The 15456-nt window shown below is 58.3% G+C and overlaps 1 protein-coding gene across 1 annotated transcript; it reads left to right on the forward strand.

Annotated features, from left to right (window-relative positions):
• Positions 1 to 2294: 2294 nt before the first annotated feature.
• SLC22A18AS (solute carrier family 22 (organic cation transporter), member 18 antisense) lies at positions 2295 to 13720 on the forward strand. Its single transcript, XM_011988256.1, is given in 5 exon segments — positions 2295 to 2615; positions 13194 to 13286; positions 13288 to 13402; positions 13405 to 13537; positions 13539 to 13720. Coding segments are annotated over 5 exon segments (765 nt in total). The 3' UTR covers positions 13642 to 13720.
• Positions 13721 to 15456: the final 1736 nt, after the last annotated feature.

Genomic DNA, 15456 nt, shown 5'->3' on the forward strand with positions numbered 1-15456 from the left:
GAGCGCTCCCGGGTGATCTCGGCACCCGTCCTTCCGGGGTGAGCCCGGGCCGGGCCCTTTCGGGGGACGACCTGGGACAGGGACCGCCCCTCTGACTCTGAGTTCCCGCACTCGCCCTTTGCAATGGTTCCGGGAGCGCCCGTGCTGCGGTCTCTGAGCTCTCATTGGCCGAGCCCGCCCCTCCCCTCGAAGGACCCGCCCATGCCCCGCCCACCAGCAGGCCCGCCCGGTGCCCGGCTTCGCCCGCTCCAGCCCTCTCCAGCTTGGATCCAGGCTGCTGGAGTGGGCACTCTGACCCTCAGGCAGCACAGGTGTCCATTCTGAACTCGAGGAGGGGCAGTGTGGACAGGGGATGGGACCGGGAGATGGAGAGAAGGAGAGGATGGAGGGGAGGCAGGGGCGGGGAGAGGAAAGTGGAGGAATGAGGGGTTAGGGGAAGAAGTAAGGGGAGGTGGTAGAGGGTGTTGTGTAGCCTGGCCCTGCCAAGGGTCTGCACAGAGCCCCAGAAGAGTGACCAGGAGACAGGCGCAGTTCTGGGAACAGCTCTGGGCCCCTCCTCACTTCTCTCCCCAGACCCCGAGGCTGCTAGGAGCAGCTGAGAGCCCGCTTTTCCCCATTTCACCCTGCCTGCCACTTCCCCACCCTTGCAGGGGCCACCAGAGACGCAGGCACACAGGTAAACAGGCTTCATGCCGCCCTCCGCAGCAGGAGCCGCTTGAGCACACACACCACGTGCTGAGCACACTTGGCCCAGGCCCTGACCTTGGTCTGGGCACCATTCTCCATGCCCCCTGACTGTCACTAAGGAGGGAGATGCTCACTCAGGACTCCTGCCCCACCTACCTGCGGCTGGGCACAGGCTCAAATGTCAAAACCAATGTCATGTGTCAATCATCACTCAACAGAACAGAAAACTGCAGGAGTGAGACAGGGTGAGACAGACACCGCAGAGGCAAGTGAGAGCCGGCCAAAGTCCTGGTGGGCAGGGGGCCAGAGCCAGGTAGCCCAAGGCCGGCTGGTGAAGCTATTCTAAGTCATGTGGGAGTGGGTCAGGCTACCCTTGGTTCAGCAGCTCAGGTGTCGGGGATCAGAAAATAATACCCCAAAATGAAGCAGCTTCAGAAGCAGCTTTGGAAGCAAAAGGTTTTTTCTCTGACCTTCTCTTGCTCTGCTGTCTCTCAGCGCCATTCTTCCCCGAAGCTGGTCATAGAAACTAGAATCCATTTTCCCCAGGGCAGGTCATAGAAATCGGAGCCCCCCTTTCCCCACAGCCAGACATCAAACTTAAAAATATTGCTCTAACTTTCCCTCCACCTTTGTGTTCAGAAACTGGCCATAAAGAAATTATCTGACCTGCCTTGTTTGACTGTAGGGCATAAGACCCCATTCCAGGAGGGTCCTGCCCCACGCCCAGAAGGAAGGAATGCTGCTCAGAAAGTTCAAGAAATCTAGACCAACAACCCTCGCTGCGCTTCCCCTTGTGGTCCAGTAGCATTAGCGCAGGTCCCTTGATTAATCTGTGTTCCCTCACGGATGTCCATATTTTGTTGAGCCTAAGCATCAAAAATGGCAATTTTCCCCGTATCTTTGGGTCTTCGTCCTGAAGGCTCCCGTTCACACACGTCAATAAATTTGGGGACCAAATACCTTTTGTCCAATGAATCCGCCTTCTGTGAGTTTGTTTCTCAGCAAGCCCACGGGTGCAGTGCACTGCGCGAGGAGATTCCAGCTGAAACCGTGCAAATGTGTTTGCATCTGGAGTGCGTGTCCCCAGATCCTCTGCCAAGCTCGGTTTCAAGAATAGTCACCACTGGCCTCCCTGGGGACCTGGGGAGGGTGCAGTCAAGCTGAGAACCCAGAGCCCGAAGTCGAGAGCCCAGCTCCAGCCAGGATTTCCTGGAAGGACTGCACAGAAAGGCCCGCAGAGGAAGGTGGGGGTGGGTGACAGGAGTCTCAGAGTGTCTTAGATTTGGGACTCCTGGGGGAGGATGGGCATCCACATGAACCCTTACTCCATGGGGCAGGTGTGAGGGACTGTCCCGAACAGCTTCCAGACGCCTCCTGGGTTCCCTAGGGAGGGCTTAGAGGGTGAAGCGGCAGAAGGAGATGGGATGAGTTACCAAACTGCCCAGAGGTGCGCGAGGGAGGCTGAGGGTCCTCTGGCGCTGAGGGGTGGCGGGGGTCCTGGGAACTTACACTGTCTTCCTCCAGGTGAAGCAGGGTCTCAGGTAGCCGGGGAACTGGTTGAGCAGAGGAAATTGGATAGACTTTTTTTTTTTTTTTTTTTGTCATGAATGGGCTCGGTGTGGGTAGAGGGACTTCCTGTTTCTGAGGGAATGTGGGAAAATTGCCCTTTGGGCTGGGTGAAGAAAAAAGCAAGTAGAACCCTGGGACCCCTGGACTTCCTCCTCCAGAGGAAGCAGCTTCGGTTATGGGCCAGTGAGCCTGTGCGTCCCCAGCCCTAGGGCGTTCACCGCTTCGGAGAAGCAGGGCAACAGTTCTGCCAGATGAGAGGATCCAGGCTGACTGGAGGAAGGAAGGGCCTTATCTCATCTGGGCTCAGGTTTGGGAGAGAAGGCCTCTCAGAGGAGGTGCTGCCTCAGCCAGTCTTAAAGGTCGGGTATGGGAAGGGCATCCTGGCTGAGCGAATAGCCTGGATAATGGCTTAGAGGTGAGCCCAGGCTTGGAGTGTTCAGGAAGCTGAGCCACTGGAAGGGGCTGGCACCAAGGGTGTACAGTGGGGTGACGGGGCAGAAAGTGAGTCTAGAGAGAGGGATCGCCCTATTAGGGCTGGCAGGGACACAGCCAGATGTGCACTGAGAAGTGTTGCTCTGACGGCCTCACCCTGGAGGCTGGGACCTCTGAGGGTCTCCTGAATGAGAGGAGGCCAGCTTCAGAGCTGACCCCTGCCTACACCACTGCCTGGACATTTGAAATGGCTTTGGGCCTATCTTAACCCAACACACACTTATTAAGCACCTACTGTGTGCATGCCCCGTGCCAGCTGTTTGGGATGACAGCTGGCAAAGGTGACCACCCGTTCGTAGCTTGCATTATTAGAGTGCATGTGCAGGTTTCGGGGAGGCAGATGATCCGGGTCACCACAATGCATAAGGAAGTAACTCACCACCTACGGGCACTTGAGTTCTTCCTGTGTGTGCAGTGGACACTGCTGCAGGGTTCTGAGCCCCTTCTGTTCTCCAGGGAGCCTCTGGCTGATGTGCTGATGAGGGATTGAGGGGAGGGGGCAGTGCAGGAGGTCTCTGCCGTGGTCCAGATGAGAGGCGGTGTGGACTTGGATGGCGCATGGGGGGATTCGAGGGGCAGGTTTGGAACCTCCCTGGAAGGAGGGCTGACAGGCTTCCTGCTGATTGGGGCCTGGGCTGAGAGGGCCAAATGAGGGGGCCTCCAGGGCGAGGCTGCTGAGAAGGGGTGGCTGGGGGCGACATGAGGGGAGGGAACCCTGTAGGTCCATCCAGGGGAGGGGCCTGTAGGCCAGAACAGAGGGCAGAGTGTGCAGTTTGCGGCTGTGGTCTGAGCTGGACATGAGGGTGTCATTCATGCTGAGGTCTTACTTAGAGCTCCCACCCTGGATGAGATGACCAGGAGTGGATGGGGCTAGAGAGGAGAGGGGCCAAGGGCTAAGGCTGGACTCCAGCATGAGGAGGAGGTGGCCGGGGCTCTGACCAGGGAAAGGGAGGGAAAAATAAAGGAGCCAGACCTGGAGAGGAGAGGCAGGTGAGTGGCGGCCTGGGAGCTTCCTTGGGGCCGAGCGCTGGAGTCACTGGTGGCATTGGCAAGAGTGTCATGGGCCTAGGGGCTGACCCTCGGGATTCAAGCAGGAGGAATGGGCTGGACACCCTTCTGAAGGGTTTTGCACCAAAAGGGGGCTGAGAAACGGGACTGTGGCTGGAGGGGAAGCGGGATGAAGAGAGAAAACCTTTGTTTACAATTTTAAGATTTAAAAGAGTGATGCTGCAGAGGACAGAAGGGGGGTCTGGAAGGAGTGGGGAGGGGTCTGGCCTTCGCCATTCCTCCATGGGTGAAGTGAATGTGTTCTCCTTGAGGCTTCCTACTCTCACTCCTATGATTCTCTAAGGACCTGTCTCAACAAAGCCAGCAAGGTTTTGCCTGGGACGGGACTAGAGTTGAGGCCTGGTTGGATGTGACTCCAGCCTGCCCGAACCTCCGTTCCCGCCCACCTCACACCTTCTCAACCAGGTGAGGTGCGGTTGCAGACCTTGGTCAGTGGAGGCTGCCTGGATCCCACAGTGGGATCTGTGTCTGACACCCTGTGGGGCTCCATCCCAGCACCCGAGGCTTGGTATGTTGTCCTGGGAACCAGAGTCTTATGAGGGACCTCCAGCCTGCTGTAGGCACTGGATGCCTGGCCTCGGCTTCATCTGGGAGGTGTCCGGTTAAGAGTCTGGGGGGCTGGGGTCAAAGGTCCTTCACCCCCTGACCTGGTATCCTTGGGCCCCAGGGGTCAGCCCTCAGCCCAAAGGGGCTAAGCTTGTCAGATAGTCTTGGGGAGGCCTGGTGGTGCCCACTCTGCCTCTCACCTGCTAGGCCCCGACTCTGCAGATGACACTTGAGGAAGTGAGCCGTCAGGTGCTGAGGAACCTTCTAGAACTGGACTCTATGAATGCTCTTCTGGGACTGGAGTTTGGACAGAGACTTTTAGGAGGAGGGGCAGGGGCTGGACCTCATCCAGGGTTTGTTCTTACCGGCTGGGCATTGGACTCAGACACATGCCCTGAGAGGTTTGTGGAATTGTGGCCTTTAGGGCCAGGGCAGCACGTTCCTGGAGGAGGCTCTGCCAACAGGGGCTTCTCCACTGGCCTCTAGTGAACTAGGGACCCCAGACGGGCTTAGGGCCAAGGGCCCAGTCCCTGACACCAGTGTCCAAATGGAGGGAGGGCAGCAACCTGCTATGGGCTTTGGGGAGAGGCCTGGGGTCCTGGATGGGCGAGCACCCTCCCCTCACTGGGCTCCACTATGGGCCTGGACCTGGGGGCTCCAACGTGGTGGGCTGTGATTCACGTACTTGGGTTCACGCTGGCCAACAGCCACAGCTGAAGGAGAGAAAGGCCCAGATGGCCCATGGGGGAGGCATCCAGTGTGAGGCCTGAAGACTGGAGCCCTTGGGGCCTTTAGGGGACAGCGAGGGTATAGTCTGGAGCAGCCCACGTCCCCTTTCTCATACCACAGGCCAAGGGACCAGAGGAGATGGGTGGAGGAGCTGGGACCCTGCTCTAGGAAGCTCACTCATTGCTTGGGGGAGACCTGGTTTGCTCGGGACTGAGGAGTTTTGGGATGTAGGATTTCCCATGCCAAAATTGGGGCAGCTCTGGACAAACTGGGTCACCCTCCCCTCATGGGACCCTGGAAGCCAGATGGACTCTCCCCCATCCTTGACCTGGAGGCAGGAAGGGACGATGGTGGAGGCTGGGGAGGTAGCCAGGCAACAGCATAGAAACTGGGAACTGCGGGGCGGTGGGCCCAACCTGCGGACTCCCTTGAGGGATGCCTTGCCCGTCCTTAGGACTCAGGAAGAAGGAAGAACAGCTCCTGCAAAGGACGGATGTCCATCCAGGGAGGCAGGGGGAGGAGCCAGCAGCTGGTGGTCCCAACCTGGCAAGGGCCGTGGTGGGGTGTGTGTGCATGTGTACGTGTGCATGTGAGCGTGTATGCGCATGTCAAGGGCATCGTGGAATCAGGAAGAGATGTGCCTTAGAACGGGGTCCTGAGAGAGCAGCCTCACACCTGCTCACCAGCCAGAACTGGGAAACTCAGGTAGGATGGGTGGCATGGCCACCAGTGCCTCTGTCCCTCGACAGGCACCTGCCTGAGGGCCTGGAGCTTAGCTACTGCCCATCTCTTAGGTACCCACATCTCCCTCGACCTCAGCCTCCTTTGGTCCCAGTCCCTTGTCCCCCAGGAACAAAGGACAGCCCCAAGCTCTCACCATCTAACCCATATCCAGGATCTCTTTATTTTATTTTTTATAAGACAAGGTCTTGCCCTGTCACCCAGGCTGGAGTGCAGTGGTGTGATCACAGCTCACCACCACCTTGAACTCCTGGGTTCAAGTGATCCTCCTGCCTCAGTGTTCCTAGTAGCTGGGACTGTGTATGAATACCACCACACCCAGCTAATTAAAAAAAAAAATTTTAATAGAGACAAGATCCTGCTATGTTGCCTGGGCTGGTCTTGAACTTCTGGCCTCAAGCGATCCTCCCACTGGAATTACAGGCATCAGCCATGGTGCCCAGCCTCCAGGTCTTTTAGAACCTTCAGAATTCAGTAGGGAATCCAGAAAGAAGCAGGAAAGATTTCCAAGAAGCAAGACGAGAAGTCACAAAACCCATCCAATTACTTCTGACCCTTGGAGGCCCTCAGCTCTCACCTGTCCTCCCTGCCCCTAGACTTGCTGGCAGCTTCAGGGAACCTGGCTATTTGGTTTCCACTGGGGGCAGCCACGCTGGCATCTCAGTGAGATGTAGCAGCCTCCCTTCCCTGCTCCGGGCACCCTGGACCTGGCTGGGTGAGTTTCTAAAACTCTGGTGGTTCTCACCCTGGACCTCTGGTGACTGCTCTGCTTCCGGGGCTGCCAGCCCCGGAGCCCTGGCCCCTCAGCCCCCACTGGATCACACCACATTTTGCAAACCAAAGAAGCATGAGAGATAGAGAGCTCCAGCTTCAAGCATTGCCTGCCCTGCACTCATCTTTGGGTGGCTCTGTGCCTTTGTGCCCTGCCTGGAATGGTCCCCTTGCCTGTACGTCCCTTCCCTTCCATTCTTGGGTCTTGGCACAAGTCATTGCCCTGAAAATCCCCCATCCCTCCTTCATCATGTAACCTGGGCACTGGCCTGCCTTGTATACTTATTTCTGCTTCTGCCTGCCCACCCAGAAGCCCCTGAAGGCACAGTCGCTTCTGAGGTCCCAGGGAGATAATGCTGAATGGACAGACAGACAGGTGAGGCCATAAATCAGACACCCCTAGTCCAGGCCTCAATTTGACATTTGAGGAGGTGGCGCTGCTCAGGCCACCAGGCCCCGGTCCAGGTGCCCAGACACCCTCAGCAGCATCTGCCAGGCTGCCATGGCTAATATCCAAATACAGGGCCCTGCGAGGTGGCTCACACTTGTAATCCCACCACTTTGGGAGGCTGAGGCGGGCAGATCACTTGAGGCCAGGAGTTTGAGACCAGCCTAGCCAACAAGGCAAAACCCCGTCTCTACTAAAAATACAAAAAATTGGCTGGGTGTGGTGGCGCATGCCTGTCATCCCAGCTACTTGAGAGGCTGAGGCATGAGAATCGTGAACCCGGGAGGCGGAGGCTGCAGTGAGCCGAGATTGTATCACTCCACTCTGGCCTGGGCAAGAGTCTGTCTCAATAAAACTCCAACCCTCCCCGCAAAAAAGCCCCAAAAACCCAAAAGCAAATACAAATACACATAAGACCCCACATGAGCTCAATTCACTAACTGCTTCAAATTGAAACCTGGAGCACCCAGGGAAGGGGGCAGTTGTAGATCGGGCTCAGCAGGGGGCCCCAATCTTAAAATCCCCAGCAGTCAGCATGCGTGCCAGGGGCCCGTGCTCATGACAGGGCCCAGCACTTATACATGCACTCTGCAGCCAGCTCCAGCAGGCTGGCATCTTCACCATTGACCAGGCCTTGCATGGGTCTGGAACTCTTGAGCCTCAGTTTCCCCATCTGTGAAATGGGGACAACGTTAATCCCTGCCTCACAGGATGTTGTGAAGATCAGACAAGATCATTTGCACATAAAGTGCATAGCATGAGGCTGCCTGGCAGAGAGGGTGTGCTGCAGTGGCAGCTGGTACTGACCAGCAGCTAGGGGATGGGGCCACTGCTGGGCGCTGGGCATCATGTGTGCCTCAGTGCTCACTCAGGGCTGGCGTGAAGACTGATGTATCAGAGTCATAGTGACCTGAATCCCATGGACTGTCCTGAACGCTGACAAAGGTGGGGTTCACTGCCCAAACTGCTCGTCATTTAGATAACATTTCATCCTAGGCTGGGCGCAGTGGCTCATGCCTGTAATCCCAGCACTTTGGGAGGCTGAGGCAGGTGGATCATGAGGTCAGGAGTTTGAGACCAGCCTGGCCAAAATGGTGAAACCCCGGCTCTACTAAAAATACAAAAATTAGCCAGGTGTGGTGTTGGGCATCTGGAATCCCAGCTACTTGGGAGGCTGAGGCAGAATTGCTTGAACCTGGGAGGCAGAAATTGCAGTGAGCCAAGATCGAGCCACTGCACTCCAGCCTGGGCAACAGGGCGAGACTCCATCTCAAAAATAAACAAACAAACCGGACCTGTTTCACCCTGCCTGCCTGTTTACGTGAAGGGGGTGTAGGTACCTTTCCTCCCCGGAGCCCACATCCTTGGGTATAGAGTGAATGTCCAGTTTTCATTGCATCACAGCTGGAGGTGTGGCCAGTGGCAGGTCCCTGCCCTGCCTGCCCCTCCAGGTTGGAGGGAGATGCTGGTGATGGTGAGGGCAGTGGTGTCCTCAAGAAGAAGGCCGCTGTGCCAGGCACATACTGACTTGCCCTGTAAGCCTCATCAGAAACTTTACAGATGAGCAAGAAGAGGCACAGAGAGGTTAAGCAACTTGCCCAAGGACACACAGCTAGTACGAGGCAGATGCTCTGCCCGACTCCACAGCCTACATGTTTGCTGCTGGCCAGGCAGTGCCTGTCCCCTGTTCCCCATGCTGTTCCCCTTGCTGGGCCAATGCTGAGGAGCAGGTCTGATAGCCTCCAAGGTGAAACCAGTTCCTGAGCTGCAGCCCCAAGCCCTGCAACCCTCTCCAGCCCCCTCCCCTAGGCCCATCTCTGCTCACTCTCTGAGCCCAGCCTGTGTGCTGCCACCTCCTTAACCACTTCCCCAGCTGCCCTGATTGCTGGCCCCCAGCTCCCAGCCAGAAGCGGGACTATGATTCCTTGTTGTTCTGAAGCAGCCAGAGCACAGTTGTGCTCAGGACTGAAGGGTGTGAGTGTCCATACGTGCCCAGGTAGTGACCACGCAGTGGGCAGGTGCAGGCCCGACAGACAGGCTGCCGCCTTGGGGGCTGGCTGTCACCTAGGGGCTCCGGGCAGCAGCGCCAGTGGCGGGAACGAAGGCAGAGGGCGCCGGGCTGCCGGCCGGGCCTGCGGGGGGACAGGGCAGGAAGAGGAAGAGGAGGAGCTGGGGATGAGGAGGGAAGGAAGGAGGAGGGAGGGGAGGAGGGGCAGAGGGAGCAGAGAGGAAACGGGGGAGGGGTGGCAGGGCGGGTACCCACCTCTCCGCAGAGCGGGCTCTTTGTCTCCCCTCCCCCACTCCCTAGAGACGGGCGAGGTCCACGTGCTGTTTCCCACTGAGGTGCCACTGAGACCGCCCCACCCCCAGATCTGATGGGTTAGGGTTTTGTGAAAAATGCGCTCCTGCCCACTGCAGCCTGGGGAGCCACACTGGGTAGAGCCCCCATCTTAGACTTGAGGGGACTTGGGGTCAGAGAGCAAGGCCCTGGCCCAAGTCACCCCCAGGTGTGAGGCATGAATGAGGTGGGTGGGGGTCCTGGTGGCTGTGCCGTTTCGGGACGCCAGGGGGCAGCAGGCGCCCAGCTTCAGCCCTCAGGCGCCCAGCTTCAGCCCTGAGGCTGCCAGGTTCCAGTGGCTGCCCCTGTGGCTGGGGAAAGGGGCACAGGCAACCTCCCGGTCGAGTATCTACTCTGAGCAGCCCTCGCCTGTGGGGCGCAGCCACCTGGGAGGCGGCCAGGGCAGGCCTGCCGTCACCTCCTGGCCTCTGCGCTGGGTCTGGCCGACTGCCCTGGCTTCAAAACTCGGCCAGGAGGAGGTGGAAAATGGGAGGGAGGGAGGAAGGAAGGAAGGAAAGAAGGAAGGAGTGAAGTGATGGGGGCTCCCCTCCTTTTCTGACCCTGGAGGTCAGTGGGGCGGGACACCAGCCCAGGGCAGGAGGTGGCTTCATTGTCTGACTTACTGGGGTACCCTGGGCCAGTCACTCCATCTCTCTGGGCCTCAGTTTCCTGCACAGGAAAGTAACAGGATTCAGAGAGTTCACGCCATGTAGCAGGCGCTTTTGACTGACATCTAAAATCAAGTCTCCCTCAAGGCCTGGGAAGCCCCTTCACCCCCAAGGGCCCAGTATGGGTGGGGCTTCCTCAGTAACTGCAGGCCTGTCCTCCTGCATGAAGGAGAGCGCGGTGGGGTGCATCTGGGGGCCCTTATGCCACCGGTCTGGAGGCATCCCCACTCTCTGGCATTTCGAATAGGCCCTGAGCTTCTCTGAACACTGTGGCTTGGGTGTGGAAAGCAGGGTGGGAGGGAGTGGCTTGGAGAGGCCTTGGGGCCCTGGTGTAACCTGTGCGCAGGGCATGCTGGTCACAGGGGTCTCCCCCAGCTCCAGCAGAGTCAGGGGGCTTGGTGGGAACGGAGACCTGCTCACACCACATTTGTTTGTCCTGCTGTTTCCCTGACGAAGTGAGCCACTGGGCCTGGGACCCTGTGTCTGTGTCCTGTGGTTGGCAGGGAGAGGAGGAAAGGCCTGGTGAGCTCAGAGCTGGCTGCAGGGGTGTCTGACATAGGTCCCCACGTGTCCTCGGGACCCTCCTCGGTACCTGCTTCCTAGCCCGGAAGCTCCCTTCCTAGCCCAGAAAGGAGCCGTGTGGAGCCCAGGATGACCAGTGGCCCTCGCTTTCCTGGGACATTCAGTGCCGAAACCAGCAAAGTCTCAGGCAGGCTGGGATCAGTGGGGTCCCTCTCTTCCAAACCCCAAGGGAAGCAGCCCCTGGACCTGTTCTGGAGCAGGGGTGACTGTTCCCTGTTCCCACTGTGCCTCCCCTCAGGGCCTCCCCAGCTCCGCCCATCGGTTCCTGGGGAGTGAGGACCCCCGGCCGAACCCCCAGCACAAGGCCGTCGCTGTAATCGGAGCTTGTGCCGCATGTGGCCGCGTCACTGGAGGGAGGCCGGCACCTGCGGAGGACGTGCCTGGCAGCCGCTCCAAGAACAGCCTGTCCTGGGGGGCGGGGTGAGCCTTGCGCGGGAAACTGGTGCGGGGGAGCTCTTCTGGCCCAGCATGGCCCCCCGCCAAGTTTGTGCTGAGCTGCCTGTTGCGGGAGGGGGGGCCTTGGGTTAATCTGTCACTCCCCATGCCCCTGGGGCCTCTGGGCTGGATGACTCCCCACCCCATCTAATGGATGGGAAGGTGGAGGTTCAGCGGGGGCAGGGGTCTCTCCGGCCTTTGGGGGCAGAGCCAGTCAAGCTCCTGTCCAGGGCTGGTCTGAGGACCTGCTGCTGGGTGATGTGGTTTGAGGCCAAAGGGGTGGCCTTTCCAGAGTCAGGCATCCCTGGGCAGGGTTATACCCTGCACAGATGCCCAGCCCTGGCTCTAGTGCTTGGGGTGGGGGATGTCAGGGGAGATTCCCAGGGCCCTTGACTTCTTTCCGTTCCTGCTTTCTTGTTCCCGCACAGAAGTCCTATGGAGGGGCTCAGGCTGGGTGAAAGGCAGAGCCAACCTCAAGTCTCAGCGATCTCAGGCAGGTGGCTTAACCTCTGGGAGTCTGAGTCCCGTCCCTTGCAAAATGGGCATGAGCATACCTCCCTCTCAGGGGTCTCGGAAGGATTAAATGAGGCAATGAGCTTAACCCTGGGTTAGGGCAGGGCCCTGAGCAGGAACAAGATGAAGCCAGCGAGTGTTGTCATTGTTTATCATATCCCTCTCCAAAGGGCACCAGCTGGAGAGCAGCTGGGGAGGCAGCCGGGAAGGGCACAGACACCTCTTGCAGGATCCCTGGGGTGCTGCGGGAGGGTGGTGCTGCTGAGGGCAGGCTCCGGGTACCCGGAGACTCTAGTGGGCCCTGGATCAGCACAGATTCAGGTGGTGTCCAGTCCTCACCTTCCACCCACCTTGACCCTGTGCCTGCATTCTCCAGCCCTCTGTGATTGATGGATGATATGGGGCCCATGGCTCAATAGAACATTCTTTGAGGCCTTCGTTTGTTTGAAGACAGATAGCTCAGGGCCTCAGAACCCAGGGAACAGGCCCGAGGCAGGTTTCACCATGGGTCAGAGGGAAGAGAAAAGCTCCCGGCCTGTCCTTGGTCACTTCCTGATAGGGGCTATTGGCCCGCCGGCTGGGTGTCCTGTGTCCCAGAATTTGGGTTCCCTGGGGCTCTGGGTAGGGATTGGGCCTGACCTAGGACAGGCATTCTTAGCCCTGTGAAGCCACCTGCGGCACACATTCCTGATGGGGCCATGAACATGCCGACAAGGCAGCTGCACAGCTGCCACACCCGGGAAGAGGAGGCCTCAGGCAGCCAGGGAGGCACTGGAGTGGAGGTCACCCGCCAGAAAGCGCATGTGGCTAAGGACAGGGCTTCCTGGGCCCACCCCGGCTCTGCTACTCATGGGCCAGTGTGTTTGCCTCTGGAAGCCTCTGTCTCCTCCGTTGTAAAGTGGGCCCACAACATTGACTGACCACCCATGAGGTTGTGGTGAGGACTGGCCCATGGGTGGCCCCTGGGAAATAGCTGGTTTAATGACTCCAGCACGAAGATCCAGCAGGATAGGGACCTAGGCTTCTCTGGCTTCTGGGCCTTTCCTAGCAGGAACACAAAGCAGTGAGGGCTGCAGGTTAATCCTGCCTTAGCTGCTTGTGCAGCAAGTTGTTTTCTTCGTCGTCTCCTTCTCCTTCTCCTTCTCCTTCTTCTTTCTGAGAGGGCATCTCGCTCTGTCATCCAGGCTGGAGGGTAGTGGCACAATCACGGCTCACTATAGCCTTGACCTCCTGGGCTCAAGCAGTCCTCCCACCTCAGCCTCCCAAGTAGCTGGGACCACAGGCACGTGCCACCACACCAAGCTAATTTTTAAAATATCTGTAGAGATGGGGTTTCTCTATGTTGCCCAGGCTAGTCTGGAACTCCTGGGCTCAAGCGAACCACCCGCCCTGGTCTCCCAAAGTATTGAGAGTGTAGGTGTGAGCCCCGGCTGCAGAAAGGTTTGAATCTTCTCAAGCCTTGGTTTCCTTATCTGTAAAAGGCCAACTGAAATCTACCTATGCCTTCCCTACATATTAGGGTATGTAACACCCCACTGTGATGGACAAGCCTACATTTCTAGTGGGTTAAGATGCAATAAAAGTTCATTCTTTGTGCCCAACACAGGCAATGCAGTGAGCAGAGGGCACTCGGTTGTTCTCTCCTGATGGCCCCGCCGGGTCTGGAGCCTCCATCTGGCCAGCAGAGGGCGCAGAAGGACTGACTGCCTGGGCCGCTTGGACGTGACCGCCTGGAAGTGGTGTACAGAGTTCCTGACAACGTTCCCGGCCAAAGCGAGCCCCGCGGCCCACTTGTGTGCAAGATAGCAGGAAAATGTCTGTGTGCTCCGAGGAGAACGCAAAGGCTGGTGAATGTACTGCCTTTCCTCTGCTGCTCTCTCCGCTGGGGGCAAGAATGACAGGACGTGAACATGCACACAAGGGCCCGGAACTCACGACCCCCCTCAGAGGCCCCCCCTACTCCTGCGCTTGCAGGATTTGGGGCACTAGCACAGCCCAGCCCACCCCTTGGGACCAGCACCCCCTCCGCAGTTCTGCTCTTTGCAGCAACATAGAGTACAAATATTGTTCCTTTTGTTTCTTTTTTCCCTTTGGATACATTTTTAATTACAAAAATAGACCTGATTGTCACCCAGACAGATGTTTGCTTGCTTCTGGGCCCATTGGGCCTCCTCTCAGAGCCTGGAACTCCCAGCCCCCAGCTCCTGGGGTGCCTTCCTCCAGGTGTGTCCCTGGCTCGGGCTGGGGGGATGCAGTCCTGCTCCTGGGATGTGCAGGTTTAATAAGCTACTAGGTACCATCCTTGATCAAATTCAGAGTGACAGACTTAGAGCAGGTCACCTCTCGCCTTCTAATGAAGCCAAGACAGAGGAGTCCCCACAGCACTGGGTTTGACTCTGTAATTAAGCTGGTAAAGTGGAAAAATAAAAGTAGGAAACCTAAGTGGAAACCAAACCAGAAAGCCAGGCAGCTTGGGAGTTCCGAGCCTGCTTCCTTCCAGCTGTGCGGCCTCCGCGGCTGACGCGGAGTCTCTGCTGATTTTCTCTAACACAGGATGATGGTAGCTACACCCTCTGAGGGGTGTCACCAGGGCCAATTAGTCCTGATGGTTGGAGTGTGGGTATCCAGGCGCCACTAGGTCACTACTCACTCTGGCCCTTTGCTCCTAGTCTCTGGGGAGGTGGTGGCACAGGGGCACGGAGCAGACTAGACTCTGCCTCTTTCTGCCCCCAGGCCAGTTGATATCAGCCCTGCTTGATGGGTTCGCAAGGCCTGGGGAGCCTTCTTCAGCTTCTCCTTGTTTTCCTAAGATGAAAATTGTGACATCTGTGCTTGTTGCAGGAAATTTGTAAATTGTGCGCAGAGAAGAATATGAAATTAACATAAATTGTCGCGTTTGGTTCTGCCAAGAGCCAAGAGTGGCTCTGGCCCCTCTCCTGGGTTAACACCCTGTTCTGTCCAGTTCGCCCCCCTCACTTCAGCTCTCTCTTCCTCAAGACCCAGAAGACCAGCCCTGCTCCCCCAGCTGCATCTGCACGATGTCACAGCATTTCATGGGGGTGGGGGTGTCTTGGGACTCAGAGGAAGGCTGGTTGGGGTTCAGGGGACCTCACCTTCCCTCCCTCCCAGATGTCTCTCTGGCTGGCTCACAGGCTCACCTGAGATAGGGGCTTAGAGCTCATGGGCTGCTGGACCCTCCAACAGGTGTCTGACAGTCCCCCTCCCGACCTGGGGGGCTCCCGGTTTCGGGAGGGGCTTCCTGCCTCATGGTAAGTGGGTCAAAAGGGAGGCAGCGGGAAATAATGGTCTCTCTTGGTCTGGCCTGGCTGGGGTGAAGCACTGTGTGTGTGTGTGTGTGTGTGTGTGCGCGCGCGCGCGTGTGTGTGTGTGTGTGCGTGTGCGCACGACCAAGGTCTGTACCAGGAAGGGCTGCAGGCGGGGGAGGGGCATGCTTCTTCACAGCCCCTTCCCCTGTGACCTCCGGCAGATCTTTCACTTTTACCCAGTACAACTGCCTCCAGCTAGCCTGGACAGGCAGATTCCGGGGCTGGAGTGGTCCGGCCCAAGGCTGAGAAGGGCTGGGACCCCCGACAGTGACATGATGGGCTCAGCCTCTGTTCCATCTACTGGGCAGGGTGGGCCTCCGCAGATAGCGGCTTCAGACTCCAGCTCCAGGGGGCTGGTGGGAGTCTCTCAAGGTGTCCCACACATGGTCCCTCGGGGAAAGAGTGGAGCTGACCCCTGTCCTCCCTCCCGACTCGAGGGCTTTAGGGCCAGCAGGTGTGTGAGGGCTCCAGGTGCGCGGAGCCCTCGAAAGGACACCAGCCCAGCAGCAGCAGGCCGCGCGGGGGCAGCCGAAGACCCCATCC

Source organism: Mandrillus leucophaeus, unplaced genomic scaffold, assembly GCF_000951045.1.
Source record: "Mandrillus leucophaeus isolate KB7577 unplaced genomic scaffold, Mleu.le_1.0 Scaffold325, whole genome shotgun sequence".
NCBI classification, from domain to species: Eukaryota; Metazoa; Chordata; class Mammalia; order Primates; family Cercopithecidae; genus Mandrillus; species Mandrillus leucophaeus.